The 26,877-nt window shown below is 33.0% G+C and overlaps 4 protein-coding genes across 11 annotated transcripts in view; 3 read left to right on the forward strand and 1 right to left on the reverse strand.

Annotated features, from left to right (window-relative positions):
• LOC111000702 (dystrophin, isoforms A/C/F/G/H) overlaps nucleotides 1–26,877 on the reverse strand; it is a 328,798-nt gene that overhangs the window by 151,752 nt on the left and 150,169 nt on the right. The window lies entirely within an intron of this gene.
• On the forward strand, nucleotides 22–11,560 carry LOC123689722. 4 transcript variants are annotated; one of them, XM_045631078.1, is made up of 26 exons: nucleotides 22–193; nucleotides 272–869; nucleotides 941–1,009; nucleotides 1,083–1,154; nucleotides 1,262–1,329; nucleotides 1,436–1,489; nucleotides 1,621–1,830; nucleotides 2,062–2,199; nucleotides 3,056–3,082; nucleotides 3,160–3,192; nucleotides 3,964–4,104; nucleotides 4,204–5,019; nucleotides 5,099–5,158; nucleotides 5,272–5,409; nucleotides 5,516–5,536; nucleotides 5,821–5,868; nucleotides 5,933–5,956; nucleotides 6,027–6,059; nucleotides 6,278–6,406; nucleotides 7,287–7,301; nucleotides 7,372–7,404; nucleotides 7,672–7,788; nucleotides 8,253–8,909; nucleotides 9,749–9,805; nucleotides 10,504–10,632; nucleotides 11,447–11,560. In XM_045631078.1, the coding sequence occupies exons 1-25, from the start codon at nucleotides 97–99 to the stop codon at nucleotides 10,623–10,625; spliced, it is 3,777 nt and encodes a 1,258-aa protein (XP_045487034.1). In that variant the 5' UTR covers nucleotides 22–96; the 3' UTR covers nucleotides 10,626–10,632; nucleotides 11,447–11,560. The 4 variants fall into 4 exon arrangements, with proteins under 4 accessions (XP_045487034.1, XP_045487035.1, XP_045487036.1 ...); XM_045631079.1 differs by having other exon boundaries at nucleotides 10,504–10,621; XM_045631080.1 differs by lacking the exon at nucleotides 5,933–5,956.
• Nucleotides 12,364–15,520, forward strand: LOC123689725. Its single transcript, XM_045631086.1, has 5 exons — nucleotides 12,364–12,467; nucleotides 13,704–13,878; nucleotides 14,707–14,790; nucleotides 15,104–15,261; nucleotides 15,412–15,520. The coding sequence occupies exons 1-5, from the start codon at nucleotides 12,401–12,403 to the stop codon at nucleotides 15,489–15,491; spliced, it is 564 nt and encodes a 187-aa protein (XP_045487042.1). The 5' UTR covers nucleotides 12,364–12,400; the 3' UTR covers nucleotides 15,492–15,520.
• On the forward strand, nucleotides 16,907–20,576 carry LOC123689724. Its single transcript, XM_045631085.1, has 5 exons — nucleotides 16,907–17,018; nucleotides 18,373–18,513; nucleotides 18,739–18,847; nucleotides 19,664–19,821; nucleotides 20,383–20,576. Exons 1-5 carry the CDS (start codon nucleotides 16,976–16,978, stop codon nucleotides 20,529–20,531), a joined length of 600 nt encoding a protein of 199 aa, XP_045487041.1. The 5' UTR covers nucleotides 16,907–16,975; the 3' UTR covers nucleotides 20,532–20,576.

Here is a 26,877-nt window from a genome sequence, read left to right on the forward strand (position 1 = left end):
AATGAGCTACCTGATTGTAATAAGCGCAGTCGAACCAACTATTTGAAATATAAGCAACAACATTGAGGGGCGGCGAGGAACAGTTTTGGTTTAAGAATGCGGGGAGGCGTTATTGGAAGTATAAGCTTCCTTGCCTTCCTGTTGTTCCATTACACGAATGGTCAAAATATTTTATTAAACTCGCAAGCTCAGGGTGAGTGAAATGATGTGTACAAATTCATAATTAAAAATATTTCTATACTATATTTTGTTAATTATTATTCGTATGTAGATTTAAAAGAAGATTTAAGTGAAGCCAAGGCATCGAATGAAGATGTTATATTGAAAAGTACTGAAAGTGATTATCCAAATAATATTTCTGGTAGTAATGATAACGACAAAAATACAAAATCACAAGATGTTTTAAAGCCCGAGAGTCGAATTTTATTTGAAACTTACCAACCATTGATTTCTTCTAAAGAAGTGACTGAAAACAAAGAAGAGGAAAATTTAAACACTAAAGAACTAAAATCTGCAGAAGATGAAGAAAATGATATAAACCCGGAGGGAAAATCTAGTTACAGTTCGGCGATTGCAACCACAAGCAATTCATTTAGCAACAGCTTTGCTAAAGCAACTGCTATATCATCAGGCGGATACGGTTCCTTTTCACCATATGGAACTCATTTGCCAAACTCAGCTTCTAGCTTGGCTCAAGCACATAGTAATGGTAATGCCCAAGCTGCAGCGTCATCCCAAAGCAACTCCTACTATAGATCAACACATGGTTTTGCTCCGCCAAGTCCGTCCTTGGGACTAGGATCTTTATCCCTGGCGAATGCTAATGCGCAGTCTACGGGTTATGGAAGATGGAATCCATTTGTGTCCAGGTATATTAGGTGCCAAAATAGATCTTTCCTTAAATTTACGTTCGTAACGTAGTTCTTTTGTGCTGTTATAGTCCAGACGTAAATTATGCATCAGGAATGGCACAAGAGCAATCAGATTACGGGAACTCTTACGGATTAGAGTAAGTTTTATGCTAACATTAATTTGTAATCGTTATTATTGACATTTAATAATATACTACGTATAATGTTTAGATTTTATAAACCAGATTTTAGTTATGATCCGGCAGCAGCTGATTCAAGTGGATGGGTTCCGTATGGTCCAGAGTAAGTAAATTCTAATTTTAGTATGCTAAGGGTTTACTTTATACATTGCTCTTAGAAATTACTGTAACCAATAAAAATGAATCACTTTAACTTTTGTATATCACTAGGAGTTATCCCGACCAAAGCTACACGGCAGAAGGTCAGGCATCAATGTCGTTAGCGTTTTATGAACCAGGTAGGAAGTGGTTATCATATTTAAATAATTAAAAGGATTTTTTCAATTATTACGATACATAATAAAATATAAAATTTTAATATTATTTATTTATTTGTAAAAACAGGACGAGTAAGGCAAATTTTACCTCAGGAATACATAATTCCTCAATCAACTTCCGGTAAGTATTTTTCAGATAATTTTTTTATTTATACTTTATTTATAATTATATTTATTTTTTTTATATATATTTATATTGCAACGACCTTATTATTGTATAATAATAACTGTTCAAGTATATTTTACTTCTAGGATATGATGAAATTGTATGCAGGCGAGCTGGTGATTTATACAGCATACTAACACTGGACAATAGATGTCTGATATGTACGTGTAGGGCAGTCCTTGGGCAATTGAGGCCTGTATGTACCAGCTGTGACGCCTGTTTCGCACTACCATTACCGGAACCGGAACCGGAACCGATACCGGTGCCAATACCGGTGCCGCCGCCTGAGCCACAATGTTAGTAAATTCATAATATTTTTAGATGTTTTGCTTGCTTTTTTAAAACTTACAAGAAATATTTTTCTACAAAATTTATGACTTGTAACAACAATGGAATATCAAATATTAAACATTTTCTATATATTATGTTTGTATGAGATTCTATTGACATTTGACGTTCGTAAAAGTAATATTCTCTTTCGATGTCAATATGATAAAATTCAACTACACATCTGTTCTTTATTTCAGTGTCATGCTCACCCCTACCAGAGGACACGCCTTTCCAGAATCCATTGAATCCGTGCCAAATATGTATTTGTGCTCATGTATACAATGCGATCGGACAGCTCGACATACAGATAGACTGTCAGGATAATCCAGAATGCCGTAAGACTGTTTTGATTTCATTTAGAGAGGTCATTCAAATTTAAACACTACTTAAACTAAACTTAAATGCACATAATGACCAACAAATCATTACAAAGGATACCTTGTTTTTATCAATTACTGTAAAACACTTAACTTCTCTTTAATATTATTTTTAATCCTAACACTCCTAGTAACTTAAAGCAAAATTGTATGTTTCTCTCCGGCGGTAGTTTTGACTTGCGTTCCTTAGACAACCTAATTCTTGAAACTCCTATTCATAAAACTGAATTCTATCACTTTGTGCAAAGTATCCTGCAATACGTAACTTGTACGGAATTCCCTACGAATTGATGTAAGACGAGCTCAGTCTTTAAATTTATTTAAAAAGCTTCTTTTTGATCATTTTTTTTCTGCCTCGTAATGGGCTCTGCTTATATATATTAATTATTCCCAGTTAACCTTTTGATTGGCTTTTAATTTTTTGTGTAGACATATTTTTATTTATTGTTTTTTTTTAGATTTTACTTTATTGTATGTTAGTTATCGTAACCTGTTATTTTGAGTTCTTTTTTGTTTTTTTTTTTTGTTAATTATTTTACATTTTTTGTACTCTACCCTCTGTTGGTGTTTCTTTTTCTTTGTTTCACATTAGGGTTGCCTGGAAGAAATCGCGTGATGTAAGCGATTGCCGTTGCCTTATAACTATTGTAACCTGTTTTTTTTTTTTGTTATGTGTATGTATTTGTATACGGTAATAGAGTATAAATAAATAACATGGGTCCATGAAACATCATTAATGTTCTCACATATGCTATTTACAAAGATACGAAAATCAATGTATTTCATCAGCTCAGATAAAACCTCTCTGTTACAGGATTGCCTGCTGATATCATTCCGATACGTAAGTGATTACGCAGATTTATTCAAATATGCCGGAATAAAATCAATGTTACTTCTTATTCATCAATTCTTTTACAGCACCCATGCCTGAACCGCCGGTACCGGTGCCAAGTGAGTTTTTATTATTTAGTAACTTATTACAGTCAACAGTTTCTGTAAATTTTTAATTCATATTTATAAAGTCTATGGTATTACTCAGAAAAAGTCTAAATAGTATTTTCGATTATAAAGATGTGGGGTCTCTCTGCATCTTCTACCGCATTTACCATGGAGAGTGTTCAGAGGAGTTGTTCGGATTAATACCTGCAGCTGAGTTTCATCATCGGACGTCGAGGCAGAATACGAAATTCCACCCGTATCACCTCGACGTCCGCCGTTCCACAACTGCGCGTTTTTCCAGGCAGTTTTTGCCGCGCACCACCACTCTGTGGAACCAGCTGCCAACTGAAGTATTTCCGAACCAATTCGACTTAGGGTCCTTCAAGAAAAGAGCGTACCAATTCTTAAAAGGCCGGCAACGCACTCGCGAGCTCTCTGGCATTGAGGGTGTCCATGGGCGGCGGTATCACTTAACATCAGGTGAGCCTCCTGCCCGTTTGCCCCTGTTCTATAAAAAAAAAAAAAAACGAAACTTCTCTACAGTAAAAAAATCATCCGTACTTTTTTCTTCCCACTTCACTACGATTGATTTTGTATGTGGAAGATATTATGAAAACTTGTACTTTTCTTTTAGATAAGAAGAAAGTGGTTATTAAAAACGTAAAAAATAAACGCAGTGTTACTAAATACGCATATCTAAGAAGCTATTCTCAATACGGAAATTGCTGCAACATATTTAAATTCGAGATCAAAGACTTATAAGAATTTTAATAAAATTTTCAGTGCCCCTTTGCGAGAAGTTCCCATCCGAAATACTTTTCCCACATCCAACAGAAAGTTGCAGAATTTGCAAGTGTGTCGTCGAGATATTGTCATTTGGTATACCGGAGCAACGTATTATATGTATCCCAATCCCTGAATGCGGTGAGAATGTGATATTTAATTTACCCTGAGAAATGGGTATATAATATTACACTACTCTTTCATTTTTGTAATATAATAATTTTTTTAAATTTATTTTAGAACAATCCTGGCTAGAACCGGAACCATACCCCATTATTGAGCCAGTACCCGAGCCAGAACCATGGCCAATTCCAGAACCCTTACCTTCACCCCCGGAACCATGGCCTATAGTTGAACCAGAACCATGGCCAATTCCAGATATACTGCCGCCTGCACCTGAACCCTGGCCTATTATTGAGGAACCATGGCCAATTCCAGATATACAGCCACCTGAATCCTGGGAAATCATCGAACCTTTACCACCAATGCCAGAACCTTGGTATCCAGATGAACCAATTGAACCATGGCCCGTTATTGAGCCTTTACCAGAACCATGGCCTGCTCCAGAATACCCACCTTGGCCTCCACAACCCTCAGAACCTGAAATATGGCCTGATATTGAACCCTTACCCCCAGCTCCAGAACCTTGGCCAATTCCAGAACAATATCCGCCATCTCCAGAACCCTGGCCGATTCCAGAACAATATCCGCCAGCTCCAGAACCTTGGCCGATTCCAGAACAATATCCGCCAGCTCCAGAACCTTGGCCGATTCCAGAACAATATCCGCCAGCTCCAGAACCTTGGCCGATTCCAGAACAATATCCACCAGCTCCAGAACCTTGGCCGATTCCAGAACAATATCCACCAGCTCCAGAACCTTGGCCGATTCCAGAACAATATCCACCAACTCCAGAACCTTGGCCGATTCCAGAACAATATCCGCCAGCTCCTGAACCTTGGCCGATTCCAGAACAATATCCGCCAGCTCCAGAACCTTGGCCAATTCAAGAAATAGAGTTGCCAGAACCTATGCCACTTCCAGAACCACAACCATGTAAGCTCTAATCAACTTTAAAATGTATTTTACTTATATTTTTCACAATGCGTGTGCATCAAAATATTTTAATTTTTAGTACCTTGGCCACCTGTGTTACCTGATGCATCACTTAGTCCTCTACCTGGACCACCACCTCGTAAGTTTTTTATTCTAATTACAAGTTTGCCATCATGATTTGTAGTATAACTACAAATCACGGAGGCAAAACTATATTTCTGTTGATAAATTAATCCATTTTTCGTATTTCAGATCAATCATGTCAACCTTATCCACCGAACATGCCATTCCAACATCCATGGGATGAATGCAGAGTTTGTGTGTGCAGTGAGTTCCATGCGATCGGTATCACCAACATTGAAGTTAACTGTTACACGAAACCATCGTGCTGTAAGTACTATTACAATAACATACCACTGAGTGACCTTTATTCATAATTAGATGTTAAGTCCACACATACATAAAATAATGTCATTAAAAAACGTTCTCTTTCCAGGCGTTGAACTACCATTCCCAGGTTTGTGTGAAATTTGAATATTTTTACAAAATTTTACTGAATTTAGTATAACTTAATTTGACTTGAGTATTCTTACAGCTAAATTGGTCAGAATACTGAACACTACATGCAAAAATAATTTCATAAACATATATAATGAACACACAACACTACTGTAATGTACTGGTTTAATTTTTTTATTAGAAAATTTAAGACTCATCTATCATAACTCTGACTATCTTACGTAAATTTAATTTTAGGCTATTTATAAGTAATTGTTTATTTTGTGACATGTTTTGTTGCAGAACCATATCCCGAACCATTACCCCTCCCCCCACCAATTCAACAAACAAGTATGTAAATAATTAAGATTACTTCATTTCCATACTGTATTTCTAAATTATATTCTTTTTTCAGTTCCTCAACCTATTCAGTATATAGGTGAGGATGTGAATGAAATTGATAACTTTATACCAGTGTGTACAGATTTTCAATTAGTATTTTTTTTCAGAGCCACAGTTTCCGGCTTTACAACTAACTTCAGGTATCCAATAATTATTTATACGAATTATGCCTTCCAGTTCATATTTTTTTTAGCTCTTCACCCCTTTAGTATTTAAGTACCTTTAATAATATAAAACCTTTAAAATTCCTGTTGCTTATGACTCAAACAACTCACTCAAACAATCATTATCATTATATCAAAAATCCTAATATAAAATTGCAAAATACTTAAAGCATCTGTGATTCTTTATCATACAGATCAGATCTGTCAATATCAAGATATCGGATCCGAATTTATAAGCCCCGAAGACGTCTGTAAAGTGTGCTCCTGTCAACTATTCGGAAACTATGTTGCTCCAGTCTGTAGACGCTCTAGGAGGCCTGAATGTAAGTAAAACTATATGAAAACATAAACGTATGTATATAATAAACATCTCGTCTTTATGACAATCTTACAAAAGAGAAACAGTAAATTTTAAACGTTTCGATACTTCAATTGCTATTAGACGAATGTGCTACGCGTAGCACATAAATTAAATAATTTCCATTGTAATTTGAACGGCTGCGAGACATATCTATGAAACAAAGCGACTCCGTATTTTCTGCGAGTTTTCTAATTTCGTGTCCCGCTTGCTAAATTGCTTTTCTTGTCACCATTCGTCTTTTACTCTATCGCTAACCATTTGTTTTAACAAATTCAGATTTTGAGAAACTAATGTTCGACTAACGACTACCATGATTTATAATGTACACATTCACAATTTGTCATAATATATTATTTGTATTCAAAAATATTTATTCCAAAACTGACGAATGATGTGAAAACAACAAAAGGTATAAAATAAAAATTTACGACGCATCAGGCGACACGCCCGTCGAAATTGACAAACGGTCGCAAAAAGCCGGCGTAACGGACCCGCCACAGGTGCTGTTAAAGGCGAAAACATGGCGGCGAATATTTGGCAGGGTCAATAACCGGCTACAGTCGCCTTTAGGTAATCATCTGACAAAAGGAGATAAATTACTCGCCCCTTCACATTCGAAGTTAATCGAAAGAATTTTACGATGATTGTGCTACTATAATAACTTTTGCTGGCTAGATTATACAGACCCTTAATTCAACCCAATCGTCCAGGGAAATCAAAAACCGATAACCGTAACAAATAAAATGCTAACAATCATTGACCGCGCTAAGTATATTGCGAATACGACAACAGCCCTAAACCTCAACTCAATCACGATTTCATCTTTATACTTTTGATTTCAGGTGCGGTATCAACGGGTAAGCTTTTGTTAATTCAAAAATTGTATACTTTATTGATACATGTAGCTCATGCTTTTATTTTTTGTAGATCTGCCGTCGTTTAACAACGTAGTGTTTATTGGTGAGTAGGAATTTTATAGCAAATTTTTATTGTAATCAACAACAACATTTTAGAGCACCTGTTGACAACTCCATGGTCGTCAATATAAAAGGAAAAGGCCCTTTTATTTTTTAATTATATCGAAAGTACTTAAATAATACTTATATCTTTAGTAGGGTAATACGGTATTAGAGAATCAATATTTATTTAAACATTTCAATGAGGCTTAAATCTACAGGTATATAGTAACATTGAATAAATAAAGTGAAAAGTAACATTATGTTTCAGAGCCAAAGTGTCGTTATCGACTTCCGAATCAGCCATACGTGGTGGATTGCAACGTGTGTTCCTGTCAACCTGTTTTTAATTACGTCATCGCTCGATGCACCCCACAACCTAGCTGCGGTATTTTTTTTCATTTTTAATCAACTACCGACCTACTTTCCCAAGCTATCCTAAATTATTTCAGTCATGAGCATTTGTTTTACTTAGAACCTTACTTGAAGAGAAGTCAATTTAAAAGACTATAGTCTATAATTTTAATTCAACTTTTAAAAAGAAAGATATCAAAGAAGCATAAATAAAATTTACTCACATAGGTTCATTTTGAATTCAATATAGTGAGCGAAGTCGCGAATAACATTGAATGTAGTATGAACAGTAATATCGCAATAAATTATTGTATTCCGTTGCGCCCGGAGTTTAAGATAACTTCGGACTTTCTGATTTTTTGCGAGCGCCTCGAGAATCCTATAATTTACAAAATTTCGGTAAAACTTTACAATATTTTTTGTTACATAAAAAATTCAATATAGGCCAACTGAAAACCTTTTTGGCTTATATATAAAGATATAAAAATTAATTTTCAGATGTTTTATCACCATTAGCTCCGGGTGGATCATACAGCAATGCAGAAGCGAGTGCTTCTGCGAATTACAATTCATACGGATTAGGTGATTCGTCTTTGGCTCAAGCATCATCTAATTCTCTGTATACCCACTCAGCAGAAGCAATCGCACATGCTCAGTCAAACGTGAACACAAATATGGGAGGCAGTTCTGCCTACGCTGAAAGCTTGTCCAATTTAGGCAACAAATATCCTTACGGCATAAATTTCCCCGGATCATATGACATTTCATCATCTGCCCAAGCTAATGCCGTAGCTAACGTGCCAAATGGCAATGCGTATCCCTATTATGATGAAAATTACTATGGTACCGCTCATAGTCAAGCCGCCGAACAAGCGGCGTACTCTCAAGCAATGGCCAGTGCAACGCAGAATTCCTTCAATCAGTTCGGCAGTCAAGCTTTTGGCTCAGCAGAGGCTTTAGGTAATAGTCAATATGGCCTGTATGGAGGGTATCCCTACTATAACGGAATGCTAGATGTAAATCAAATGCAACCGGGATCTCTGGCGACATCTGAACTTTATCAAGGTCTATACCAAAAGCCTGTGACCCAAACGACAGGAATGTATCAAGCGGGTATGTCTGGATGGGACAATTCAGTTAGCGAACAAGGCATAAGTAAGTTATAAAACTAAATTTCAATTTTTAATATCCATTTTGAATGACGCCATATATTCAAATTGAAAAAATAATGAACGAAAAATCCTTTTAACTATCGAATTAATGGTTAAATATAAGTATGCACAGAAATTAATTCTCGGTATAATAACTGCATGTTACGAATTCAGCTGTAATTTTTGGATTCATTATAACCGGCTTAAAATACGTAAACGTTCCACTTCGCCATATTAAATAATTCAAACATTAAAATATGTATCCCATTTAATCTTTGCGTATTTGTCGTGTGAAAGTGACTTATACGCGAGTCAACGCCGAAATTCCATTAGCTGAATTTGACACGTCCCTGTGTAAATTACGAAATGAAACAAAATATTTGCGACGTTATATTAATTTCAATAATTTATTCCCTTGAAGACAAATTGTGTAAGATAAATGATTTTGTTTTGGTGTAATTCTGGTGTAATATTATGTGATAGAAATATTTATGAACAAGGAAATATATAAACAATTATAGACTCAACATAAATCTATAGTTAACAGTGACATACATTTCTAGGTATTTGACTAAAAACAAAAATAATTATTTCTGAAAAATACATTTTTATATAAACATATGATAGATATAATGACAAAATTTTGACAAATTCAAAAATGCATTACAGATGTAGGTAGGTATGTAGAGTGAATATAGTAAACTAAAATTGGGACGGCTAATGGCAACGTGTATCTCTCTCGTATATGTATATATTAAGTCACTCATGTAAATTAAATCATGTTTTTTGTATCATAAAAATGAAGTTAAACAAGCTAGTTCTTAAAGTATTTTAATTGTTTAGGTTTGCAGAGTTTGCAGCAAATTTCGGCGATTTCCGGTCGGCCATTAATACGTTCCGGTAGGTCCTAAGAGTTATTTCTTGTTATTCATAACTCGGTAAGTATTATTGATCCTTTGCCCCGTATTAAGAGGACTTTGCCTAAGGGATTACAACTTTCGGGATATTTAAAATATATTAGAATCAGACGATGTCGTCAAATTCCATTTCATCTAACTTTGAATCCCCGCTTTTTTGGCTACAACTTTTAATAGCGGGGTTTAACTCAGAAATACCATAAGTAATGTTTGTATTGATATGAAATAGTAGCAAGTATAATAAAAATAATCTAACTGCCTGTTTCCGTATAAGAAACACGTGGTTAATATAAATATATTTTCATTAAAAAAAAATTGAAATTTTCTGAAAATATTAAAGTAAATAATGAAGCAAGAAAGAAATTGGTAACGCGTATTTAAAAACAATACCTTAATAGAAAATGTACCGTTATTTTTTAATCAATGTTTACGGCTTCAGAATGAAGTTGATTAAATTTTCAACACAAGGGTCAACGAGTTTATTGTATGACGTATATCTAAAATACTTTCATAGACCTTATTCGAAATCACAACACTAAGAATTATATTATACTAAAAACAAGATAATAATTAGACCATGGTTAAGTTAAGCTAATCTAGTTTATAATGTGTTTGTATTTAGGTCATTGACCTCCCACCGAGTAAGTGAATTAGTTTAATATATATTTCTTCCTGATTTAGGCCCAGGCTTGTGTAACTACGCGGGAGACAAGTATCACCACAACTGCCAGGCATGCTTCTGTTTCCAGGATAGAAATGGAAACCTGTTTACACTCTGCTTAGGCAATCCTTGCTCAAAGTAAGAGTTCGGTCAGTGTAATTCATAATCTATACTAATATTATAAAGAGGAAAGGTTTGATTTTTTGTTTGTTTGTTTGTATGAATTGAATAGGCTCCGAAACTACTTGGCAGATTTGAAAAATTCTTTCACTGTTGGAAAGCTACATCATTCCTGAGTGACATAGGCTATATTTCATTTTCAAAAAAATAGGCATCCTTACTAAAATTACGATAACATTAACATTTGTTTATTATTTGATACAATTCTAACAGATGGCGCTGAGTTAAAGGTAGTAGTTTGGCAAGACGACGTTTGCCAGGTCAGCTAGTATATTATATATGGGTAATAATATAGCTAATATAGTTTGCCATACACCAATCAATGCTAATATATCGGTATTAAGTTTTAAATTGCAAAACAATTTTATTTATATTATTTAAACAATTTTTATCCGAATGTGTGCATATAAAATAATATAGTTTTGACGTTACGTTTTTCAATATGTATGTGCATTTACTGTCTGTATACATCTTTGGCAATCTACAAGATATTTTTTTAATATTGTTCTGATCACTCTTTACACATGTTTTAATTGCTTTGTTCTGTTCCATTTTTCTGGTTTAATAACTATTTTATTTGTCTTATGTATTTTTGCTCTTCTTGCGCTTACCTCATCAATTTTTTATTTCACACTGGAAGCCGGGAAGAGGTCGCTCGAAGGCGATACGGCCGCCAGTTACCCATCTTTTAATTTTATGTCGATTGTATTATATTTCTGTACATGAAAGTGTTAGTAATTAAATAAAATAAAAATAATAAATTAATCTAAACATTTTTTTCAGATGATTGATTGACCTTAACGGACTACGATAGTATAATTTAGGTTAAATAGTTTTAATAAGGCATGTAGAGACAAAAGCTCATTCCTATTTTAATAAATACCTACTAAGCGTAAATATTTTATTTGCATACTCCACTTCTCTAGTTTAAATATATTTCGTGAAAAACTTTCACTTCATGATAATTTTTTAACTCAGTAATCAGGTATCTGTGTGTGTCATGTTTTCGAGCTAATGTTTTGAGATTTAACGCTGTAATTAATTAACAATTTGCAGATAAAAAAATGTTGGGTTGAATGCCTAATTGAGCTTATTTTATATTAAAAACTAGCTAACCCGGCGAACTTTGAACCGCCAAAGAGACTGCTTCAGTCAATGAATATTGAGTTATGGATAAGCTGCACTAAAGGTAGGAAGTAGCAGTCTTACTATTGCACACATACTATGTCCTGCATAAACGATAGTTTTAATAGTTCGGAGTTTTTTAATAGGCGGTATCACTTAACATCAGGTGAGCCTCCTGCCCGTTTGCCCCCTGTTCTATAAAAAAAAAAGTTTATGTTTCAAAGTGATACAATAAATTCAAAATAAATATTAAGTACACTACTACCTTTGCACTACTCAACGTTACAATGTTGTATATTTAATACGCGAACTTGATATATTACGTTAGTTTGTACTAACTTTTTCACTATCATTAATCTACACTTGTAAAATACGCCATTGTCTGATTATTGTGAATATATCTTGTCGATTAAAACCATATCGTCGGGATGAACATTAAATATTTGACAGTTACGAAACCTATGTAAATTTTGTAAAAAATACCTTTGTTTTATCTAATGTAGTGATAGTAAACGAAAATATTTCCTACATACAAACTTTATTTCTTTTACGCAATCAATATAGCAATACTCGCATGAGTTTTATATTAAATTCCGCGTTGCTATTAAAATAATGTTTACTTTATTTGTGTTCGCCGAGCAATGCGCAAGCTTATGGAGTATAATTTTTATAATAGATGGTAAAGTATACTTTAATATAAACCATTATATTTTCAAAGAACATATACATTACTTTAGGTAAGACTCTTAAATAATAATCTAATAAACAACTTACATAATTTTCCTTCTAAGCGGAGAAGCAAAAATAATATTGCAACTAGAACAACGCGAATATAACATTAATATTATTTTGTTTATACTAATTTACACTTCACTAAATAATTACTGGATTTTCTTCAAATGAAACAGCAAAGACGTTTAATAAACAAATCTTTCGAGATTTCAATTGTAACTTAGACAATAAAATCTACCTACTGTGCCTACAAAACAAATATAGTTCAAATACTACTTAAAAATCGAACACTGTTTATCATTAAGTTGTCTACTAGACAAATTATGAAACCACATGAATCTCGTCTAATAAAAATATCGAGCAATTAAAAGTGATTTCCCCGGGGGCGAGCGCTATTAGTCTATTACCAGAGATACAATGCACGCAGAAATTTTCTAGTCCAGTTATTGAACAAACCTCATATTCTGTTGGGAAATATTGTGATACTGTCAAACTGTTCGATAGCTATATCTGTTTATTTCTAAATATGCCAGCTAACAGTAGGTCGTATGTAATGAATATGAACAAGAACGACAGAGTTTGTATGGACGCTATCAAAAGTAACTGTGACTAAAGATGATACAATTAAAATATAGTGTATTAATTAGTTAACGATATAAATTAGGCTTAGCAATATCTGAGGGTCTTAACAAAATTCTCGCTTCATCTTAAATTATAATTGACACTGATTGCATTAAATATGCATATCCTAAAATACTATCCATGCAGTATACCCCACTACAGTAGTTATGTTTTGTTTACTAACTAATAACATTTTTTTTGTTATGTAAAAAGAATACCGCCGCCCATGGACACTCACATTACCATAAGGCTCGCATTGCCGGCCTTTCAAGAATTGGTACGCTCTTTTCTTGAAGGATCTTAAGTCGAATTGGTTCGGAAATACTTCAGTGGGCAGCTGGTTCCACAAGTGGTGGTGCGGGGCAAAAACTGCCTTAAAAACACTCAGTTGTAGAACGACGCATTATTACTAACACTAACTATAGCTACTACGTACGTACCAGTTTATATACAATATATAAAATAGTAATTATTTAATCACAATGGTATAAAGGTTCTTTAACTGTATCCCTAAAACAAGATGCGCCCTTGAACCAAAATGAATATTAAGGATTACTTTCAGTTACAATATGCCAACTAACCCTTACCCCTTTTGGGCTTGAACATCATGATATAATAGAACTGGCGGAGTTTGGTGACGCTCAACACAGGGGTGGTAGGTGGTACGCGTATGAAGGAAATACATCCGGTGAGAGCGGAAGCGATCTTAAGACTAGCAATTCCGCTCATAGAAGCAGGTATATTATTAGCAGCTAGTATTACTAGTTCATATGTCTATTGGGTAGGATTTTGGACTATATCGTCGGTGTCATATCTTGGTCCAAATCCTAGATCTTACGATGTAGAAAAGAAAAGAAAACTGCAATGCGAAGTTAGGATATGTTTCTATAGTAGCAAGAATCCTACTATTCTATGAGCTATGAAAAGCACTTATGTATGCACACATACTTTGTGTGCATTGCCTTCGGATTTGCATCGCCTTGTTAGACGATTTTTTAACCGATCAAATTACGTCTTATTAACACAAGTTTAATTGAAAAATACAAGCTCAATTACAAACAGCATTCTGATATGAGCTGAACATTTTTGAATCATACAACAACAAAATAATGTAAATTTGTTGTTACTGGTTTATAATGTAAGTAAACAGAACGAAACAAAAAAAATCATAAGAGTATTATATAACAGGGCGGAAATGGCAAATCTGATGTTACGTGGAACACCGCCCATGAACAGCACACATCCAGAAAGATCGCAAGTGCGTTGTCGGCCTTTTACAGTCCCGTTTTTACTAACACTCTTACTAGTTAATACATATGCAGAATACCACATAGATAACATCAAACAAAAGAAATCTAATGACAAATTCTCGGAAATAAAATATGTTATAATAAAAAGCAATCTTTTAAAGTTCTATCCTATTTATATTTATACTTCCAAACAATGTCATATACTTAACAGTCTTGCCACAATCTGCCATTTAGTTTTTGAACTTCGCTAACAATCTTAGAGTTAATATTTTCTCGAGAAAATTCTTTAAAGTTTCTGATATTTTATCATTTAAGCTCCGTATCGTCTGGCTCCGAGAGCGTCTCTTCAAGTTTGTCTTCGGAGGCGTCGTCTATTGAAACCAAAGAGGCCAGACGGGCGTAAGTTTATAATGTTTATCGCAAATAGTACGTTTCTTAATTATCTACTCGTTTATTCTTGTAAAGCTACTTTAGCTATAATTAATTTCACAAATACATTTCTGTTTCTGGTATGTTAAATTGATTATGATTTGCATCAGATAAACAACCAAATCATAATTATAAGAATTTATTAACCGTAATTTTTCAAATAAATATATGGTGATGATAAAGTGTATATAATGGCAGTACTAAGTACTTTATTTTAATACTTATACTAGGCGTCTAAAGATATTTTAACTTTATAATAATGTTTCATCTTTAAAATTTTCAGAACAAAAACATGGCGTCAGTGTACGCCATGTCCTCACGATATGTTGAAGAAATATATTAATTTTGGTATCAAATGGATCTGTGCAGCGTATCAACGGGCGCGTCGATCCTTCAAGAGCGAATGTATGATGCGTTATAGAAACTGTCAGGATGGAACAAGTAATGAAAATTAAAGTTACTTTCTTTGCAAAAATATATTTTTTTGTAAAAGGTTTTATTGCAAAATAAGTAAAATATAGTTAATGTAGTTTTAACGTTATCACTTTTAAAAAATCATGTATCATATTTTCATATATCTTTTTTTTTTAGTGTTTGTGAAGATATCTGACAAGCGATGCAAAAACAGTTCGTATCATGGCCGCCATTGGTTTTACGTTTATAGGGTTTAATGTGATAATAAAATGAATTTCATATTGTATTTTGAATTTCGATATTCCCTTGTGTCCAGTGACAATCGCCATTTAGTTTTAGGAATACAGAATCTTGCCTAGGGAAATCTATAAAACAGAAATAGAACTTGACCCATACATATTATAAACAAACAAATGGTGACTTTCACCAGTAAAATACGCGTAATAGAACCAATTTTAATTAATGAATAAAGCCTTTTATAAATGTGACGAATACTTAAATGATCCTAATCCTTTGGATTGATTTGCTCCAGTTCAAATAATTTGTATTAAAAACTAGACGATTGAAAAGAGTGGCGGAAAGTTTCTTGCCAGTTCTTCTTACCCGCTCTACGGCCTTGACTTGCGAACTGGTTGCAAATGTAATTTTACAATTAATTTAATTTGTTTTTTTTTGACGTTCATAAGTGTACATGTTTACCTATATGAATAAAGATATTTTTGAGTTTGAGTTTTAACAATCACGCACCGTATAAAAATTATGCCATCTTTTGATTCATCTTACATACGATAATAGATGAAATTTATAGTCCAAAACATCGGTAAATGGGTTTTCATCAAACTCGATATAAACTCTAAACAAAGCAATTTCAATTATATTACGAAATTCCGCCATTATCCCCACATGCTGCCTAATAATATAAATTGTTATTCGTCTGGCGCTTGATCGTTAATCACATCGCCAATTTGTTGACCCCGTGTTTTATACATTGCTATTAACATAATTAGATGAAATTTATCAGAGACGCAATAAACATTAGACCCTAATAAAGGACCTATTTACCGAATTTGAGCAGTGAGGCTGGATATGGCTATTAAGCCCTTGGCCGTGTCTTCCAACTACGACTGTATATCGATATAATAAGCATATGAAGATCTCGTAGACTAAATTTACACTTAAAAAATGATTATCAAAATACACAAGAAACAAGAAATCTTTGATATATTTACCTATACATACTTATATATTTTATTTATTGAGTATTTTAGTGTAGTTAAAAGATTGGTTGGTTTGGTATTTTATTTATATATGTATGTAGGTATGTTCAGAGTTGTCTGGAAGAAACTGCATTTATCAGTGACATGAGACATCGTTTACATACTTGTCTCCATTTATTTAATCTTTTTTCTACTGTTTTGTGATATCACGATGAATAAACGTGTTTTAATTATTATGTGTTCAAAAAATACTAGCCCTCGAACATAACGTCAACAAAGTCTAAAAGACAAAATATATATACAATAAATACAAAAACGAATATTTTAAATTTGTGTAAAAAGCAGTTCTCAAACAATAAAATGCATAAACTCTGTACATGTTCTGAATTCAAATATAATAAAATATAAAACTATCGCGAGCATAAAACATTTTATATAAATATAGTGATAAGCGTTCGTGGCCAGAATTTATGATTTTTCATACATTTTACAGGCGCTCAAGTGAATTGGTTTGATAAAATAGTATGCGGCTGTTGCCTGTCGAGATATCGCTATTAATAATCATCGGTAAGGCGTATTCAATTATTTATGACTATTTCAGCATTGTAAATACCAGTCGATACCGTGTCGATTAAATCGGACAACGTAATATACTGCCAGGTAAAAAGAGCCTATTTTACAAATACAAATTATTTATCAATAATAGAACTAGACTCTTTTTAGCTAATACATATAAATAAATAAAGTATTTCATAATTGCTAAAAATTTATATATTCTTGTTTAATAGACGTAAAAGGTTAAATACAAATTTCTAGGACACTAAAACTTCTAAATTTGTGTAAAACTGATAGAAAGTATATCCAAGAACAAGCAAAGTTAACTTTATCAGCGGTAAAAGCTTCGACATCAAAAGTTCCAAAGCTGTCTTGAAGAGCGGCCGCAAACTATTTCTGTCGGATTCCCAAACTTTTCCTGTTAAAAAACCTTTATATTTCATAAAAATGACGTTGATTATTTTGTTGTGAAAGGCGTCGTGCTCCCATTTGTATATATCTTTAACTACGCACGTAAATCAGGAACTACTATGTTTTACTCTGTCGGGCTGTCTCCAGTTCTTCTTATTCGGTACACTCTTGACAGAGTGGTCGTGACCACTATGTAGTAGTGGTAATTGAAGGGGCAGATGTGATGCTTCACAAAGTTCCTTCTATCTCAAGTAAACGTTTCTAAATTAAAAATTAAATCTATTTATTAACTAAATATTCTACGTAAATTGTTGTTATGATTATGCAAGGTCGTTCTAGTTTCTTAATTAGCTTAACATCAAACTATTTATGTGTGTACACATCCAAAAACACCAATATGGACTATCTATATCATCAAGTAAAAAACTGTCATTTAAAATCTAATATATATAAATCTCCTGTCACGATGTTTGTCCGCGACGGACTTCTAAACTACTTAACCGATTTTAAATTAAATTGGCACACCGTGAGCATTGGTACAACTTAAGGGATAGGATAGCTTAGATCTTTAATTATAGTCACAATTTTATTTTAAATTTTATTGTAAATTATTTCTTTATTATTTGATACAATTTTAACAGATGGCGCTGTGTTAAAAGTACCAACGTTTCACATAAGCTATCTACCTTTCACATAAGTTCTCGTACCGTTTCTCTTGAATAGTTTACTACTATGTACCTAATATAACAAAAACCTTAGCCACAGCAAGGCTTGGCCGAGTCTGCTAGTATATTTTATAGATCTTTATATGTGTGCTTGTTTACTTTTACATTAATTCCCAAAAGCATCTCAAATAATATTTGAACAACACTGTACCTTGGTTCAAGTGCAAAATGGGGAGTCAATAGTATATTTTTTTGTGATAATCATGCAAAAATAATGTGACCTCTTCCAGTTCATTTATCAGCAGCTCTGATTGAAAATGTTACAGTCAATGACAATATAAGTAATGACATAAAAGAAATAGAAACACGAAGAAAAAGAGGCAAACATAGGGAGCTGTCTACATCATCGTCGGAGGGTTTTCGTAAAAGTGGTAAAATATACAATTATAATATTGTAATGGATTTGTTAATGAAGTCATGAACAAAATATTTAATACTGTAAAAGTTTACTTACTTTTCAGAACACTAACAGAACCCATTCAATCAGAATGGGTTTTATATGGTCATAATTTTATTAGTGTTATTTTTTGCACTACTATTTTATAAAGTAGATAATTATCGAAGCAAGTTTTCTATTAATATTTGTATCTTTTTAGATAGTTCAAGTAGAGATGGAAAACATGAATCCTTAGACATATCACCTTCATCCACATCATCCTCTGAGAAAATGAACCATCCCAAATCGTCCAAAGAACGGAGAGGATGGTAAAACTTTTTTTTTTTAACAGAAATTCAGACTAAAGCGACTATAAATCATAATGTCGTTATTTTTAGTTTACTCAATTTTTAGTAGGCCTCCAATATATTATAATGAAATATTTTAAACATGAGTATATACTATACAGTTAATTTGATAAGTCAATAAAAGGACGTAGATTGGAAAGACAATTATTACAAGCCGTACCTATTTTGAAGATTAATTGGTAATTCGAACAAATGAATCGATGTTATTTCTTGCTCCGGATTAGATAATAAAACGGTATCAATTTAATATTGGCTCGAAATTCGTAAACCAATCTTTATATTAAATTGTTAGTTTTTACCTTTTGTTACAATGTTTTAAGGTATAAGTGTTAAATAAGCAAGTCTCTCTCTGTAGATATTCCACGGCTTGTAGAAATTCTGACTTGTAATATGTAATGTATTTTGTTTATAGAACAGGGGGCAAACGGGCTGGAGGCTAACCTGATGTTAAGTGATACCGCCGCTCATGGACACTCTCGATGCTAGAGGGTGTGTGTTGCGAGTGCGTTGCCGGCTTTGCCGGCTAAGAATTTGTACGCTCTTAATAGTATACTTAGATATAGAAAGAAGACGTTAGTCATTTAGAATTTGGTTACAACATTACATTCTAATCATAAGATTTTAGAACGATGTCAATAGGGAAATTATTTGATACATTTTACAACTGTATACTTGTTGAAAAAAAAACTAAAACAAACTAAAAACTGCTTATTATCATTTTACAGGATTTCATCAGGATAAAAAAACTTAGTTTTATTTTCACCTTAATTTTTCTAGGAGAAAATGGCATCGCAAATGTACCCCATGCCCCGAAGACATGGTGAAGAAATGGAAAAATCCGAGTATACAGTGGATATGTGGAGCTTATCAACGTGCTCGGAGAACCTTCAAAAGCCTTTGTATGATGTACTATAGGAATTGTCAGGATGGTACCAGTACGTACTATAATCCAAGTTCTCTATACTGAAATTTTAAGCTAAGGAAACTCCTTCACATAAAAACCTAACTACTTTATTTTTAATTGGTTTGGTTTGAAATTGAAATGAAAGGTTTTTATCTTGGATAGTCATTTCTTAAGTAAGGCTAGCATGATTTTATATGGGCAAAATTGTCGGGAACAGCTAGTCCGATAGAAATGAATTCGTATATAAAAGTGCAGTTGTATACGCTACACTGTTTTCATATATATGAAATATCGATGTCGGGTTTGTAGCCGGTAGTAGCTAAAGTAAAGGAAAAATTATAATCAGAACGATTGAAATTACTTTTGCTAATATAAAAATTCCTTAAGTTAAATAAATTCCATTAACCCTCCGTGCAAAAACCTCAAATTATTTTGCGGTCTGGTAAATCTTTAAAAATTAATAATTTGGTTTACATTCAGTTAAGAACTTAAAATCTGTAATCTTCAGGTCACGCTAATTAGCTTTTAAGAACCAAAATCTTATTCACATATAATTTTGCTCTTTGCCTTATTAAATTATTATTTTTTGTAGTGTTTGTGAAGATTCACGACAATCGCTGTGCAAATGATACGGGACGGGATCAGCCCTATAACATTCACTTCTTCTACGATTACAATGTCAAATCCCGCTCTAGCAAAACCTCGGACTCGACTGTTGAAAGTTCTATCTCAGATGTATAGATATTTTTTAAATAATAAACATCGAAATAAGTATCGGAACTCTGATAAGTATTTTTACTTCAATTGGCTTAAATAAATAAATCCCTGTATTGAAAATTCTATCAATGTTAATAAATCATATTATTTTGTATTTTGATCTAGTACCAGACACTTGTTAAAAGTATAAGAATCAAGAAGGATCAATTAATTTACTAAATTGTGTCTAATTTATAAAAAAAAGACTTGTAAGACTGTTAAATGTAAGCGTTTAAACTCCTGACTGAAAAATGCATTTTATCTATGTGCGTATTTAACACTTATTCAGAGTAAAGAATATCGCTGTGAGAAAGCCACATGTTATATGTATGTATGTTTAAGTACCAACGCCGTGTCCTGATCACCTAATTCTTGCATATAAGGGTTCAAGCATTTTTTACTATATTATATTATATAGAGTAACATATCTATGGAAATAATCAAATAGCCTAATCAACTTTGCAAATCATCGAAATTAAAATATTTCTGTGTAAAATTTTAAATGTTATACAGACTTATAGTGCGTAAAGGAGACTATTAAAGGCTTTTTAACGTCAAAACTAGAAAGCCATTACACAGAGTGTTTTAAACGAGATCTCGTTACAATCTCCATCCGTCATCTCTTTGCACCTGCGGTTATTAATGCGAAAGAACTTACTCAGCAAGCAATGCATTTAGCGAGCCGATTGGTGCCCGGCTCATGCGAGAAGCGGAAATAAGTATCAATGCAAAATATAATCAAACAAAAGAAATAAAAAAAAATAACTTATTAGTATCGTCTAAAGCATAATAGGTAAAGCTTTGTTAAGTTCATTTAATTATCAGGGCACAAACATGACATAATAGGAACAGAAAAAGACAAAAATATATATTATATATTTTATTTATATCATTTCAAGTAAAATCCACTTTCTTAACACGCAAAATTAACGTTCACTCGAACGGTGAAGGAAAACATCGTGAGGAAAGCGGCTTGCTTTGACACAAAAAGTAGATAGCGTGTGTCAGGCACAGGAGGCTGATCACCTATTTGCCTATTAGATTATTAGATGATCATTAAACGGATTCATAAACCTGAGGCTGAATGTAAAAAAGTTGTATCGCCACAGATATTTTTATCCGAGATAATAAAGTAAACAATGCAATATTTATAAATTAATTAAAAGGCAGGTGGAATTTTTGTTCATTGATCTGATTAAAATGAACAATGAATGGACCTAAACCTGCAAGCCCTTTTCATATTTAAATATGAAGTGTTTCCGAACCAATTCGACTTAGGGTCCTTCAAGAAAAGAGCATACAAAGGCCAGCAACGCTCTCGCGAGCCCTCTAGCATCGAGATTGTCCATGGGCGGCGGTATCACTTAACATCAGGTGAGCCTCCTGCCCGTTTGCCCCCTGTTCTATAAAAAAATTACTAACCAGAGTTTTTTAATTTAACTATTTTAGAACTATTTATTTAGTTCAACTGCATTCGCTATTCAAAATTATATCACTCCGCTAACGCCCTTCAATTACTGTAGATCTTAAGTCACTTAAAAAAGTATTCATACCTGAAAACGTTAGACGAAAGCAAGCTCTAGTCGCAAACAGGTAGAGAGGATAATCCTAGATTCAGGAAAATAAAACTAGAAAACTCGTACACTACAAAATGATAAGGTTGTCATGTGTTGTAAACGCTTAGCACTTATTATGTCTGTCTGTTTGATAAATTGCTCGTCTGAGTGGGATTAATGGACGTAGAAGGGATTTGGTGTAGATAATAACTATGACGTTTCTCAATACACTAAGCTATCGCGTCTCAAAGTAATGAATATTCTTGTAATCCGCGTAGTGTTGCCGCCAAAAACTAATTAATATATGGGCAAAGGTAATTTGATTGCATACATTTACTGCATATTAATTACATACTGGCTTGTGATGTGGGTTATGTAACCTGGGTCTGATGTTGAAGTTCGGTTTCTTGTACACTTGAAAACCATTATCAATGACAAAAAGACAGAAAATTATGATCCCGAATAGTATAAAAAATATAATTAATAAATCTTATATATTTAAAAAATATAACCAGTTCAATTTATAAGCTACTTTATAGTTTCACTAGGGTATTTACCATACCCTGTGAAACAGTATAAAATTAGGAAAAAACCTAATCTCTAAAAAGGGTACAATAGCTTCAATTGAACTAATTTGTGCAATTTGAAAAAAGAACCACGCGTAATAATGTAACAACAAAAACATAAAAGAGGGTATTTCAGAGCAATACATTGCCCTGTCGTTAAAGAGCAACCTTACTTTGATGTTGGGATTCGGCACACCCTTAAAATTATTATTCCATATTGTAAAAGACTTGGTATAATTCCTTTTGTGTGAAAAACACTTGCTAATGGACCTGCCATTAGCAATATTTGCTGGTCCAAATATGGCAGGTCCAGTAGTATACATATATTTTAGTATAAATAAGAGCCAGTAGTAAATGCGGTTTCTGGGTCTATTTCATTGGTTGATTCTTGTTTATGGTGTGTAGATGGCTGATAGACCAACGCTCAACCCAACAGGGCTGCACCAATTTCATTTGTGTTGTAAGTGCGCATTTAACACTCACGTACATGGTAAAGAAAAATATCGTAAGGCATCCGGCATGATGCCTTACGATATTTTTCTTTGATATAACGTTGAAGTATCATATATGTGGTTTGTTACGTGTTGGTTATGTGTTCATTTCTTAATAAGCGATTGAACCCTGGAAATGCCCCAATATGATTAATATCTATTTTCTAAAGCCAGCAGCTAACTAGCAAAACTAGCGGGTTGTGGACTGGACAGTCGTCCAGTCCACAACCCGATGGAAGTTTCTCGTTTCGTAGAAGAAGAAGAAGAAGAATATTTTGGTTCACAGAGCTAGAGTGATTTGTATCCAAATGATTTTTTTAAGTCATACATTATAAACCATATTTCTAAATTTAACTAAAAAATAATAAAGTACTTATTATGTTTTGAACTAAAAAATAAACTTTTAACCCATTCAATGAATGAAGAATGTCAAAATACACTATCCCCTCTCAACCGACTGACAATTCTTCATCACGACCGTTATCCTCAATCTACGCCTCATTTAACAGATCGAAGTTATTTATTATACCTTTTTTAAAGCAACTGTACTCAAAGTAATGGCACATGATGAAGTAGGTCTATTTATATATATTTTAAGCTGTTTTACCCAAATTCCTGTAGTAATAAATATTTAGAATTTACACTATTATATTATTCAATGTAAATAAAAATTTCAACGTTATCGTGACACCACAGGTCAATTATAAACTTTGTAATGTTGCTAAAATTCCAATAATAGCTTTTACTTCAAACTGACTTCAAGACAATCGAATCCTAGCAGTATCTTGTTCTTTTTTTACATTTGATTCAGTTAGTAATACAAGACTAACCAATACAGAAAGAAAATATTTTTATTTAATACTTTTAAGAGCATTTTAAAGTCGTTAATTTTTTAAGGAATTTATCAAATTGTACTATATTTTTGTAGTTATAAACTTATGTCCGTATGAATGTTTCACTCGGCCTTGCATATGTTTACGATTGAACAGCATTGAAAACTCAACATTTCCTTTGCTATTACTACCGAATTCCATTATTTTATATTATTTTTAATAATATCTATTTGTTGGCCAAGTAAGCCTTTCAATAAAGCGCGAAAAATATCATAAGCCGAGGCGACAGTGCGCTACGTTTAGAGGGAAATCATTCGGAAAATTGGATTCTTTCCGGGCGAAAAGCCACCCTGTCAGATCTAGCGGGGCTGCCTGTCACCTGGGTTTTACTAGGATTTCCTAGAGGAAAAACTAAAGTTTTATCTAATGTCGGTTCACATTTAAAACTATTTTTATTCTTTGCACTAGGTATATAACGTGTGTTCCTGATAACTATTACTTAGAATAAATTTTTATTAAAGCTTACTTGAATGTTGCTTAAGTAAAGATAAAATAGTTACTAAAGATTTAATCGAGAGCTTAAAAAAGTCTAAATAGTAAAGCTTTGGCTAATTAATCCGGGATTAAATGCTAACTTGCCGTTCTCTAGATAATTGCAAACTCATCTATAAATGATAATGAACAACTCGGAGTTCTTTTAGCCGTCTCTTAGATATATGATAAATATGAAAGAAGAAGAGACGCTTCTTATTTTTATTTGTCTATAATTGTTAATTGTTTGTTCATGCCGAGAAAGCTGGACGTGTTAGACAAAAAGATTAATTTTAGAAGTCGATGTTCTGAATTCAAACACAGGTGGTTAAAGGCTCTATCGCTGTATCCAATGTCCAATAACCCTTAAATAAACACGGCTTGTCAAACCCTCACTATAGCTATCTAAAAGTTACTTCCAAAGCATCACTTTCCAATTTCAACTCTATTACAAAAAGCTACGTGCCAATTTCTATTGCAGTATAGTGAAGTAATTGTTTAACCAAACGCATAATTGAATATTTTTCGTGTAGAGTGCTATTCATGTTTTTACAGTATGAAAAGTTTAATTATTTACGACTTGTTATAGAATTCAAAATAATTGTTTGTTAGAATTACACAAAATAATCTTAATAATTGCAATAGAATTTTAGTTTTAGTGATCGTATAACTTCACTATTATATTTAATTGCACTAAACGGGGAATGGATGAGCTCCTTCCAGAAAAATATTTACATCTTAATACTACTTACTATAATCGTATGTTGTACATGTTGTTGACAATTACCTGAAACCAAACAAGGAAAATATATTAATAGGAATGTATGTCGTATTTTACTATACATACAATGAATTAATAAAAATAAAAACAGTAGAAAGGAATAATTCCTATATGGCACGCTATTCTTTTTTAAGTATTAGAAGCATTTATTATTATATATATTATACCATTTACTGAAGTTCATAAGTGTATGAATAAATGATATATTTTTTTTATTTACCGAACTACGTTTTACGTCATTTGTTATTAGGGAGTGAAAAACAAATGAAGGAAAATTATGGAGTCACCATTTCGCATATTCTATGAAATCGTCATTGGTTTCATAGAATATGTTTAAATATGTATATTTATTTTTGCTTAACGTACACGATGGAATTGATCCCGTGAATTCGACGGCAACCTAAAAAGTTTTTTTTTATCAGTGAATCTAACTTACTCAACAACACAGTATTTCCCCCATTATACATGCCAAAGCGGAGTCAAACAGAAAACATTCCACAACTTTTTCTATTACATAAAGGGCACTTCAAAATGTAACAATAAAAAAAATTAAAAACCGCGGCTCCCGTCGCCTGAACAAATATAATATATTCGCTTTGACCTGAATCAACAATGCTCTCAATATCAAGTGAGCTTCCACAACAACCCAGAAAACATTATCTACCTTACTCGCTATGTATAAAACCATAATTCTGCTGGGAACTATGTAATTTATATATTTTACAAAATTTGTTAATTTCCCGCGATTTTTATGTTTTTTTTGTTATTACAGTTTAAGGCTAGTTATTATATGTATTAGAATTATTTTTGTATTTTACTATGTAATTGTAATGTAATGTATGATAATTTTAATATATTTTAGTTATATCTAAGTAAATAGAAAACAGTTAATAATTGTTTAAAAAAATCAATGGTGCTACAACCTTTTCATTATCATTTGTCAATCAAATATGCAAGTAGGTGATGAGCCTCCTGTGACACACGCCGTCGACTTTTTGGGTCTAAGGCAAGTCGGCATTTCCTCATGGTGTATTCTTTCGCCGTTCGAGCAAATGTTAAATGCGGACATAGCGCAAAAGCCAATCAATGCACAATGCGGGAATTGAACCTACGACCTCTGGGATGAGAGTCGTAAGCTTAAGCCTCTAGGCCGACACTGCTCTTTAAGACGAACGGACGTGCATTTCATGTTCAGTGCTTACGATTGAACTGAACATGAAATGCAACGTATTTTATTATTATGTCCTAGTCGTTAAGTAAACATATACATAAACTATATATGTTGTGTATATAAAGTTGTTTTAAAGTGACTTTTTGTTAATAAACTGTTGACCTATAACAAGAAATTCATTAAGCACAAACACATCTATTATCTTGACAAATTCGCAGATGATAAGACTTCCAAGGTTTCATGAAGAAGTTCCAAAAAATATTGTTGGAAGAATTCTCATAAATTAGAAGTTGTTATCTTCACGTAGATAATTGCGTTATTTGTTCAAACGGAAGAAAACAAATGATTAGTGAAGTTTTAATCTGAAACCGACCAAAAGAGGTTCACTGGTTCAAACTTCGC

The sequence above is a fragment of the Pieris rapae genome, chromosome 14 (assembly GCF_905147795.1).
Source record: "Pieris rapae chromosome 14, ilPieRapa1.1, whole genome shotgun sequence".
Taxonomy (NCBI): Eukaryota; Metazoa; Arthropoda; class Insecta; order Lepidoptera; family Pieridae; genus Pieris; species Pieris rapae.